Here is a 9,772-nt window from a genome sequence, read left to right as displayed (position 1 = left end):
CACCACAGAGCCCCACCTCACCCCGCGCCTGCTCCCGCCCCAGCCCTCACCCCGCCCTGCCTTCCTCAGCCAGGATGGCGACAGACACAACTGCTCACACACGCAGACATGCGCGCGTGCGCACACACACACACACACACACACAGAGTCACAGACATTTGAATCAGATTTCTGACCTATTTCCTCTCCCAAAGATTCCAATGGGCTGGCTCTCTTGTGTCTCTGTGTCTCACGTCTCTGTCTCTGGGTGGGGCCGGCCGCCTTTCTTCGGGCTTCAGTTTTTGGTTCAGCTGGAAGCCTCTCTCCCCACACACCCACACACTGGAGCGGGCGGCAGGGAGCCCACTGGGAAATGGGCTGTAGGAGTGGGGGCTTGGCTGGGGGAATCCCCCTTTCAGCCTTCCTAGCAGGAGCCTCGCTGCTGAGCCCTATATCCCTCCCCACCCCGGGAATGCTGAATCCCATATCCCATAGGCACCAGCCTCTCTTGGCGGGGGAGGGGGGGAGACAAGGACCCCACCTTCCTAACGCATACTAGGAGGCTAGGATTCCTGGGTCCAGGCCGGTTTCCTCCTCAGCACTCCTCAGTACCAGATTTCCAGGCTTCCAGAGGGGAATGGGGCAGCCTGAGGGCCTGCTTCCCTTCTCAGTCACGCCCTGCCCCAAGCCCCCATGCCCTTGGAGGCGCCCCAGCCCTCCTCCCTCCTCTCCACACCTCCCTGTCCCTTGCTGCCAGGCGAGGCAAGGGCTCTAGATAAGCCCCACAGAGAGGACTCAGTTGTGCAGATAACATGCTCTAGTTCTCTCTCCTAGAGGGAGAAGAGGCGGAGGGATGGCAGTGGGGCTCCTTGCCCTGCCATTTCCTTTTTGTCTGCTTTTGATGGTGGGTTGTGGGGAGAAGAAAGATCCTCCCCTCTCCTACCCACCTCCCCCTTTGGGATCCACTCCAGCCCGGACAGTCACCATAGCAACAGTAGACATATGACTGCACAGGTCTCTCATAGTCACTATGGCAACCAGTGTCCCCCGTTCCTTTGGTTGCCATGGGGATTTGTCACATGGTTTCCCTTCAACCTGATAACCTGTGGGTCTCCCTACTTCCCCTTCCCTGCATGAGGACAAGACAGCAGCCTGGGTAAGGGGAGTTCATGTGTGAGGGGTCCCTTTAATTACCATGGCAACAAATCCCCACCACCTGGTGACATATCCTCCCGTTGTTATGGCAACAGAGGAACATCACACAGTGACATACGGCCATGTTCCCAAGGAAACGAGCCCTCCTCTGAGAAGGGTGAAGGACCCCCTCACCCTGCTAATTATTCCTTGACTCAGATTGTCCAAGTTTTCCTGTGCCTTGGTGTATTCCCTGTCTTTTTATGGTTTTTTTTTCTATTTTATTTTTTATTGAGGTTATGATAGTTTACAACCTTGTGAAATTTCAGTTGTACATTATTATTTGTCCGTCTTATTGTAGGCACACCACTTCACTCTTTGTGCCCACCCCCCCCTTTCCCCTGGTAACCACTAATCTGTTCTCTTTGTCCACGTTTTTGTATCTTCCACATATGAGTAGAGTCATACAGAGATTGTCTTTCTCTATCTGGCTTATTTCCCTTATAACATAATACTGTCACGGTCCATCCATGTTGTTGTGAATGGGACGATTTTATGCTTTGTTATGGCTGAGTAGTATTCCATTGTGTATATATACCATATCTTCCTTATCCAGTCACCGGTCGATGGGCACTTGTATTGCTTCCACGTCTTGGCAATTGTGAATAATGCTGCAATGAACATAGAGGTGCATGGGTCTCTTTGAATTGCTGATTTCAGGTTCTTTGGATAGATACCCAGTAGTGGGATGTCTGGGTCATATGATATTTCTATTTTTAATTTTTTGAGACATCTCCATACTGTTTTCCATAGTGGCTGCACCAGTTTTCATTCCCACCAGCAGTATATGACCTGTCCTTTTATGTTTACCTGTAGAGAAAGGGGAGTGGTAGAGAGCGGGCAGAATGTACGTGGGAGTAAGGTGAATTGCAAAGGGGGCCCTCGAGAAGGGACTTCAGTGGTGAAGAGCTGGAGGTGGGGTTATTTGGAGGCAGACTCTGGCTATGAGAGGCCCCAGTGTCAGCATGTCGAAGGTGGGGACAGAAGGAGAGACAGAAGGAGGGACAGCTCTCTCCGGTGTCGCTTCTGCCCCTCCCCCCCGTTGTTATCATCAGTTCATTGCTACTGAGGCAAACAAGGCAGGAAAACATGAATGGGGAGATACATCTGGCTTCTAGGAAGGGAGATTGACTGATTGATTCACTCATTCACTCATTTATTGTATTGTATTGATCATCTGCTACATGCCAGGCACTACTCTAAGCTTTGTAGGGGATATAAAGATGTAAGAGAGTGCCCCTGTCTCAGCAAGGGAGAGGAGACAAATGCACAGAGCCATGGTAGGAGCACAGCTATTAGAGGGGTCCAAACAGGCATCCCAGGAGCCCCACTTCCCAGAGCTACCCACTCCCCCGTGTAGAGATATCTGCACATATTGGTCCCTTCCCTGCAGAGGAGAGGAGGGGGTGAGCTTGGGGAAAGCAGGCCAGTTCTTGAGGGTAATTGTGTCCTTTCCTTTCCAGATGATTGCCCCAAGGGAGCTCTCTCCCTGTCCCCCTTTTTTCAGGGTGACCCCTGGCTGACCCCTATTCTTGGGAGAGATCCATTGGGCTCCAGCTCCACCAGGAAAACAGCTCCATGGAAACAGAGCCTTCATTTTATTTCCCCTTCCATCTACTTACCCCAAAAACCTAGAACTATGTTATTGTATTTTTTTACTCTTATTCTTGTGAGGAGGTGGAGATTAGGGAAATTGCAGTACCTTGGGGTGTTTGAGTACCTGTCAGCGGGAAGGGATGTGAGTCTGAGGGAGAAGGACCTGAGTGACAGAGGAGGGGGTCCGAGGGCTGTGAGGGAATCGAGGAGTTGTGGGCTCCTGGGGAGGGGCATGGTCTGAGGTTCCAGACAGAGATGGAGTATGGCTGGGACCAGCCAGGAGGAAAGTCCTTGGGTTCCTGGCCAAAGCCCTCTCACTCCAGAAGTGGGGTTATGGCAGCAAGAGTCCGTCTGCTCGGGCCCTCTCCACTCCACTGAGTCTGGCTTGGTGGGCCGGGCCGTGGGCTGCCATGACTCCCTCCCCACCTCCATCCCCGAGGCCTACTCTTTTCCCCAGTCTCACACTCTCTGCTTGTTTCTAGTCTCTTTGCTCTTCTGCACTCCTCCCATTTTCCTTGAGAAAAATAGGGTGCTTGCACTTATCTGTGAGTCTGGTGCGCAGAACCTTCTAAGGTGCACAGGTCATTTTGTATATTCTCCTGCACATGGGCTGGAAGTGAGCCCCTTAATAAAATCCGCTATGTGGAAAGACTCAGGGTTTAGAAGGATGCCTCTCTCCCCCTTGCTGCAGAACAGAGTCCATTTTAGTTGGTCTGGGCTAGGGTTTTGCTAGAAGCCATGAGAAGATGCGATGGTGGCATAGTCTGTTTATACAGGATACTGTCCATTCTGCATGGGCTGGGGGCTGATGCGTAGCATGGGGCCTGGTGTGTAGTGGGTCCTCATTATTTAAATGTGCGAATGAGTCTAGAGGCCATCCGAGGGCTTTGAGAGGCCAGGGGGCTGGTGGTGGGAGAGGCAGCCTCTGGATCTGGTGCTGTGGTGAAGGGGCACTACAGCTGCGGGCCCCCTTGTCTGCCTCTGCCTGTCTGTCTGGTGCCAGCATGGTTGTGACAGCCCCTTCGCGGCATGCCTGAGCGCTGTGGAAGCAGCTATCCCAGATCAGGAGCTTGGAAACCTCCATCTCATCCTGGCTTGTCCCGTGACCTTCAGCACACGTCTTTGACTCTCTGGGCCTCAGTTTCCTCAGGTTCTGGGGAAGAAAATGATCTACCCCGGATACTTCACGGGGCTGTTGTGAGCATCAAGTGTGGCATGGTGCGAACGTGCTTGGTAAACTGTAAGGCAGGCATAATCCGACTTGAGGTTTGTGTCACACATCCACATACATTATCTCATTTGCTTCTCACATCTTCCCTGTGAGGTAGGGAGAATAGGATTCAGCTTCAGCAGCAAACTCTCAGTGTCTGGCATTTCCACAAGCACGATCGATTTTATCCCCCAAATGGCTTGTGCAAATAGTCAGGGTATTTGTGGCTTTTCCTGATTTACGGATGAGGAAGCAGAGTCCAGAGAGGTGAGAGGACCAAAATGGGACTGGACCTGGGGACTGGTCTGATGTGTAGGCCAGGGCCTTCCCATCACGACTGGTTGTGTCTCCGATGGGGTTGGGAGGTCAAGAAGCAGGAGGTGCTAGGGTGGTCTGGGAGGGCACGGGCTCGGCTCCGGGGCTGGCCAGCTGTTTCCTTAACCGCCTGGATACCTGGTTCGAGCGCATCAGCATGTTGGTCATCCTCCTCAACTGTGTGACCCTGGGCATGTTCCGGCCGTGCGAGGACATCGCCTGTGACTCCCAGCGCTGCCGGATCCTGCAGGTGAGTGTGTGTGGTGGGGGAGGGGGCTGCTCCTGATCTTAATAATCCTGACACCTTCTCTGCAAGACGCCCTGACCCCACTGGTGGGGGTGGGGGTGGGGGTGTTCCCCCACCTGCTTCTCAGTTTCAGCAGACTCTCGTCCCCACATCAGGCCTTTGATGACTTCATCTTTGCCTTCTTCGCCGTGGAGATGGTGGTGAAGATGGTGGCCTTAGGCATCTTTGGGAAAAAGTGTTACCTGGGAGACACTTGGAACCGGCTTGACTTTTTCATCGTCATTGCAGGGTGAGGGCCTGGGCTGGGGGTGGGAGAGCAGTGGATCAGATCAGTCCTTTCCCCAGGGCCAGGGTTCTCGGCCCCAACCCCCAGCTCAGCCCACTTACAGCACCACTTTCTCCCTGGCTGTCCGCTAAGGCTCCGAGGCTGCCCTGTCTGTAGCGCTGAGTCTGGACTTCTCTGTATTCCACGGCCCCTCCATCCACACCCTCCTCCGTTCGTTCTCTGATGAGGAGTCTGTCCTTGGCTTGGGGGTGGCCTTGCCCACAGACAGAGAGCCGGCTTTTCGGGGTTCCTTGGTGGAGGAGGGGGAGGAGTCAGAGGTGGTGCTGCCCCACCACAGCAGGATTCCTCATTGACCTCTTTTGACCCCCCCCCCCCCCCACCGACGGCGGCCTCAGACTCAAAGGGCCTCCCTTTGGGCCCCTCCCTGCAGGATGCTGGAGTATTCGCTGGACCTGCAGAACGTCAGCTTCTCAGCTGTCAGGACAGTCCGTGTGCTGCGACCGCTCAGGGCCATTAACCGGGTGCCCAGTGAGTGACCCCTTGGCCCTCAGCCCCTTGGTGGAGAGCCCCAAGAAGAAATATGGAAATCTCAGACCCTACCCCTACCTTGTGACCACTTACAGGCCACATCAGGGCCTGGCACTCTGAGGCAGACCCCATCAAAGAAGGGCTGAGTGGGCTCAAGTTGGGGGTCATGGGCCAAATGGAGCCCCCACACCTGGCTGTGGCACTGTGAAAGTTGCCTGGAAAGACCCTTCCCCCTCATTTTGCCTGACTTGGGGTCAGAGTCTCAGAAATGTCTCAGATCACCCCTTCCCTCCAGTGAAATAGGGCTGAGTGGGAATGGGGTGGAGAGGCTGGCGGGCCTGGAGGAGTGGGTGCAAAGTGTGATGGCCTTTTCTAGCCAGAACAGCCTCCTACACAGTCTGATTCTCCCTGGTGAGACCACACTGGCCACCCGAGCATGACTTCTCCCAAGACAAGGCCACTCTGTGCCTCACCCTCCTGCCCGTGTCCCCTTCCTCCTTCCCACCCACCCCCTTCCAACCCGTTGCAGCAACTGACTGCCGGGACCATTATCTAAATTAAACCGCATTGGTTTCCCGAGCCAGCGCAGCTTTGGCAGCTCTAGCTCCCCCGACATCCTGCCCCCCCACCCTTACTCAGGCCCCCTTTGCAACTCCCCAACCTACACAAGCTGCAGATGGTCCCTGCTGCAGTCCCAGGAGTGGGGGGGGGCATGTTTCTGGGGCTCTGCGCCTGATGAAGCAGCAGCCCCCTTTGCTGTGTGTGTGTGTATGTGTATGTGCGTGTGTGTATCTGTGTGTGTGTGTTTCTGGGTGAGATACAGCTGCCTCTGGGTGGGAGAGCTGTTCGGTGCATCCTTCAGGCGTTGGGGTGTTTTGGTGTTAACAGGAGCTCTAGACGAGGGGTATGCCTGTGCCTCCTCTCCCGCCCCAGGTGACGGCTGGCAGATTTATAGGCTTCTGTCTAACCACCGGTGTAATTCCCTTAATGCAAACCCTGAGGAATTGATCTCAGTTGGAGCACAGAGGAGCTGAAGGGGGATGGGGCTGCAGGAGGGGGAGAGGGACTGAGTGAGAAGACTGGGCAGGGAGGGGCGGAGGCCGGGCAGTGGCAGTCACCAAGAGGGTTAATTAGCTGCTGCTTAGAAGCTTTTTCCCTGGAGGGGGCAGGGGGCCGTGAGCGGCACTTTGGGGGTAGAAACCAGCCATTGGAGGTCTGTGTGCTTGACAAGGGCTTGGTTGCCTGGGGGCTGGTTCAAACGCTGGTTGGGTCTTAGACCTGGAGTAGGGAGGGAGGGAAGTATCTGTAACAGGGCTTGTCGGGGCGGGGTTGTGGTGGCTCAACCTATGGAAGGGGTTGTTAGTTGATGGCCACTGGAGATGTCAGCCTGAGTCTCTTCAGGCCCTGATGTGGGGATCTGGACCAAGCAGAGAACAGACTCGGGGCAGGGGGCTCAGAACCATAGTAAAGTGCAGGGCATCTAGGCCTCTGCTGAGGGACTGGCTCCCAAAGTGAGACTCCTGCCTGCTAACGTCCCTCCTGGGTTCTCTGCCTCAGTTTCCCCAACGACTGTGATGGTGATAATTTAAAAAGGTCAGGTGACTGTGTCTGGTGAGAGAAGGAAGTTGGAGGGGAGTGTGTGTGTGTGGGTGTGTGTGTGTGTGTGTGTGTGTGTGTTGCAGAGTGGGATTCGGAAGCAGAAAGTCCTGGCACCTACATTTAGCAGCTCTGTGATACTGGACAAGTCATGTCAGTTCTCTGAAACTCGATCTTCGTCTGTAAATTGGGGGAGAAATCCGCACCCATGATGATGTTGGAAGAGTTAGGAGGGATGCAGTGCAGGAGAGTGGAAGCCGCAGTTACTTTGGCTCATCCTTGGTGGTCCTGAGCACTGATTAACATGGGCGGGCCGAGAGGGCTCATGGGTAGGGGTTAGGGGCTGCAAGGGCTGCCCACAGAGTTAGGGGTGTCTGTCGGTCTCCCCTCCAGCTTGAGCCAGGCCGTCTCAGCCTCAGAGGCCCGGTGGGCCCCCTCTGGGAGTGCTGCCAGGCCCATGGCAGCCAGCCCAGCCCGGCCAGCCTGGCGCCCCCAGCGTGGCTTCTGACCCCACAGGCATGCGCATCCTTGTCACGCTGCTGCTGGACACGCTGCCCATGCTGGGCAACGTCCTGCTGCTCTGCTTCTTCGTCTTCTTCATCTTCGGCATCGTCGGCGTCCAGCTGTGGGCAGGGCTGCTTCGTAACCGATGCTTCCTGCCCGAGAATTTCACCCTGTGAGTGGTGCCCGGTGTGGGGGGTGACCTGGGAGTGGTTGTGGGGCTGGGACCTCCCTCAGTCCCCGTTGGTATTGACATATCTGTTCTCACACTGGTGACATGTCTGGTTGTCAAATTTGGCTACATATTGGAGTTATTGGGGAGTTTAAAAATGTACTGAGGCCTTGGTCCCACCCCCACAGATTCTGATTTCATTGGTGTGGGGTTTAGCCTGGGCACGGGGATTTTGAAAAGCCCCTCAGTGAGCCTAATGGGCAGGCACGTTGTAAAGCCACTGCTCTGGGATGTAAGCTTCTAACATCCTGACTCTGCAGTTTCACGTTCAGTCCTCATGTTCCCGGCACCCCCCATGCACACCCACATGTTTCTGCCCCTGCCCAGTGCTTGTCCCCAACTCTGCCCCCTGCCCTGTCATCCTGCATGCCTCAGTGCACTGACCCAGCTCTCCGTTCCCGGGCCCTCACCCAGGAGAACCCTGCTCCCACCTCATCCCTGTCCCCTCCGCAGCCCCCTGAGCGTGGACCTGGAGCGCTATTACCAGACGGAGAACGAGGACGAGAACCCCTTCATCTGCTCCCAGCCGCGCGAGAATGGCATGCGCTCCTGCAGAAGCGTGCCCACGCTGCGCGGGGAGGGCGGCGGCGGCCCGCCCTGCGGCCTGGACTACGAGGCCTACAACAGCTCCAGCAACACCACCTGTGTCAACTGGAACCAGTACTACACCAACTGCTCCGCAGGGGAGCACAACCCCTTCAAGGGTGCCATCAACTTCGACAACATCGGCTATGCCTGGATCGCCATCTTCCAGGTGGGGCAGCCTGGGCGCTGGGAGATTCTCCAGAACGCAGGCGCCAGGACACAGTCCAGGCTTGGAGCGGTCATTCTCGGGGTTGGGAGGGGGTTCTGGGCTTCTGGAGGAGGCTGCAGGAGGCTCTAGGAGGCCCAGAGTCAGCCTGCCCCTCTGCAACCCCCCCAGGTCATCACGCTGGAGGGCTGGGTCGACATCATGTACTTCGTGATGGATGCTCATTCCTTCTACAACTTCATCTACTTCATCCTTCTCATCATCGTGAGTGACTCCTCAGGCCCCCGTGGGGATGGGGGATCCTGGGGAAACAGGTGGGGCAATCAGAGAGGGGAAGGCTTACCTGGTCTCAGGACAAGTCCCGGAGAGATGCAGGCAGAGAGGGCACCTGTTGTGACGAGTCAGGAGGGAATCTAAGGTCAAGGCCTGACTGTCACTTACCGCCGCTTACAACCCCATCCAGCCCCAACCCTGGGCATCCATTTCTTCATCAGTAAAATGGATGATTCTCAACCCAAGGTGATGCTGCCTCTCCCAGAGGGCATTTGGAAAGGGCAAAGGGTGGTCCTATTTTTCACCAGGACTGTTGGCATTTTGTTGGGGGGCAGAGGGGAGATGATAAACATCCTGAAATGACAGTCCTGCCAACAAAGAATTGTAGAATTGTTTCACCCCAAATTCCTGTCATTCGGTGTTGAGAAACTGCCTGATCTTTTGTTCCTTCCAGCTCAGAAGTTCCAAGACTTTACGAGGGCAGAAGGCAGAGGCAAAAGTAGCAATATTTAATCGTTTTAATCACTACCATTCGTAGTTAATAATGTAATTGTTACTACTTATAGCTGGTATTTATTGAGCACTTACTATGCACAGTCCCTGCTCTAAGCACTTTCTATGTGCGGGTGCATTTAATCCCCACCACGATCCTCTTACCATCTCCACTTGCAGATGAGGAAACTGACGTTTCCTCATTTGTCTGACCCCGTCGTGGGCTTTGCATGCCGTGGATTAATCTTGCTGGGAGGGGCGTTGCTGCTGAAGTGTGCTGTAATATCTGCTGTCTGCTTAATCGTCATAGTCCCCTGTGAGGTGCAGGGACTGTGGCCCCATCGCCTCAACGAGAGCTCTGAGCTTGGTCACTGGGCTGCGTAAGTGACTGGAGCTGAGAACTCAACCCCAGGCTAGCGATTCCAAGTGCAGCCTTTTTCCCCGTGTCATCAAGAGGCCAGTGGCAGAGCCAGACAGGGGGACCAGCTATCGAGGGAGAGAGATTAAGATCTAGGCAGGACCCAGGACAAGCTCCAGAGAGAGGTGGAGACAGAATCAGGCAGCTCTTAGTG

General features: G+C 55.2%; 1 protein-coding gene across 5 annotated transcripts in view; it reads left to right on the top strand.

The window, feature by feature from the left end:
- The first annotated feature begins 4,448 nt into the window (after window positions 1–4,448).
- CACNA1G (calcium voltage-gated channel subunit alpha1 G) overlaps window positions 4,449–9,772 on the top strand; it is a 55,042-nt gene continuing 49,718 nt past the window's right edge. For all 5 annotated transcript variants that reach the window (XM_046676948.1, XM_046676947.1, XM_046676944.1 and 2 more), the window contains exons 1-6: window positions 4,449–4,544; window positions 4,697–4,830; window positions 5,258–5,355; window positions 7,468–7,627; window positions 8,138–8,438; window positions 8,607–8,699. In XM_046676948.1, the coding sequence (XP_046532904.1) occupies window positions 4,452–4,544; window positions 4,697–4,830; window positions 5,258–5,355; window positions 7,468–7,627; window positions 8,138–8,438; window positions 8,607–8,699 (879 nt within the window). In that variant the 5' untranslated portion in view covers window positions 4,449–4,451. The remainder of the gene's footprint in view (window positions 4,545–4,696; window positions 4,831–5,257; window positions 5,356–7,467; window positions 7,628–8,137; window positions 8,439–8,606; window positions 8,700–9,772) is intronic.

This window comes from Equus quagga, chromosome 11 (genome assembly GCF_021613505.1).
Source record: "Equus quagga isolate Etosha38 chromosome 11, UCLA_HA_Equagga_1.0, whole genome shotgun sequence".
In the NCBI taxonomy this organism is placed as follows: Eukaryota; Metazoa; Chordata; class Mammalia; order Perissodactyla; family Equidae; genus Equus; species Equus quagga.
Note: the sequence above shows the minus strand (reverse complement) of the source record. Positions and strands in the feature narration are given on the sequence as shown.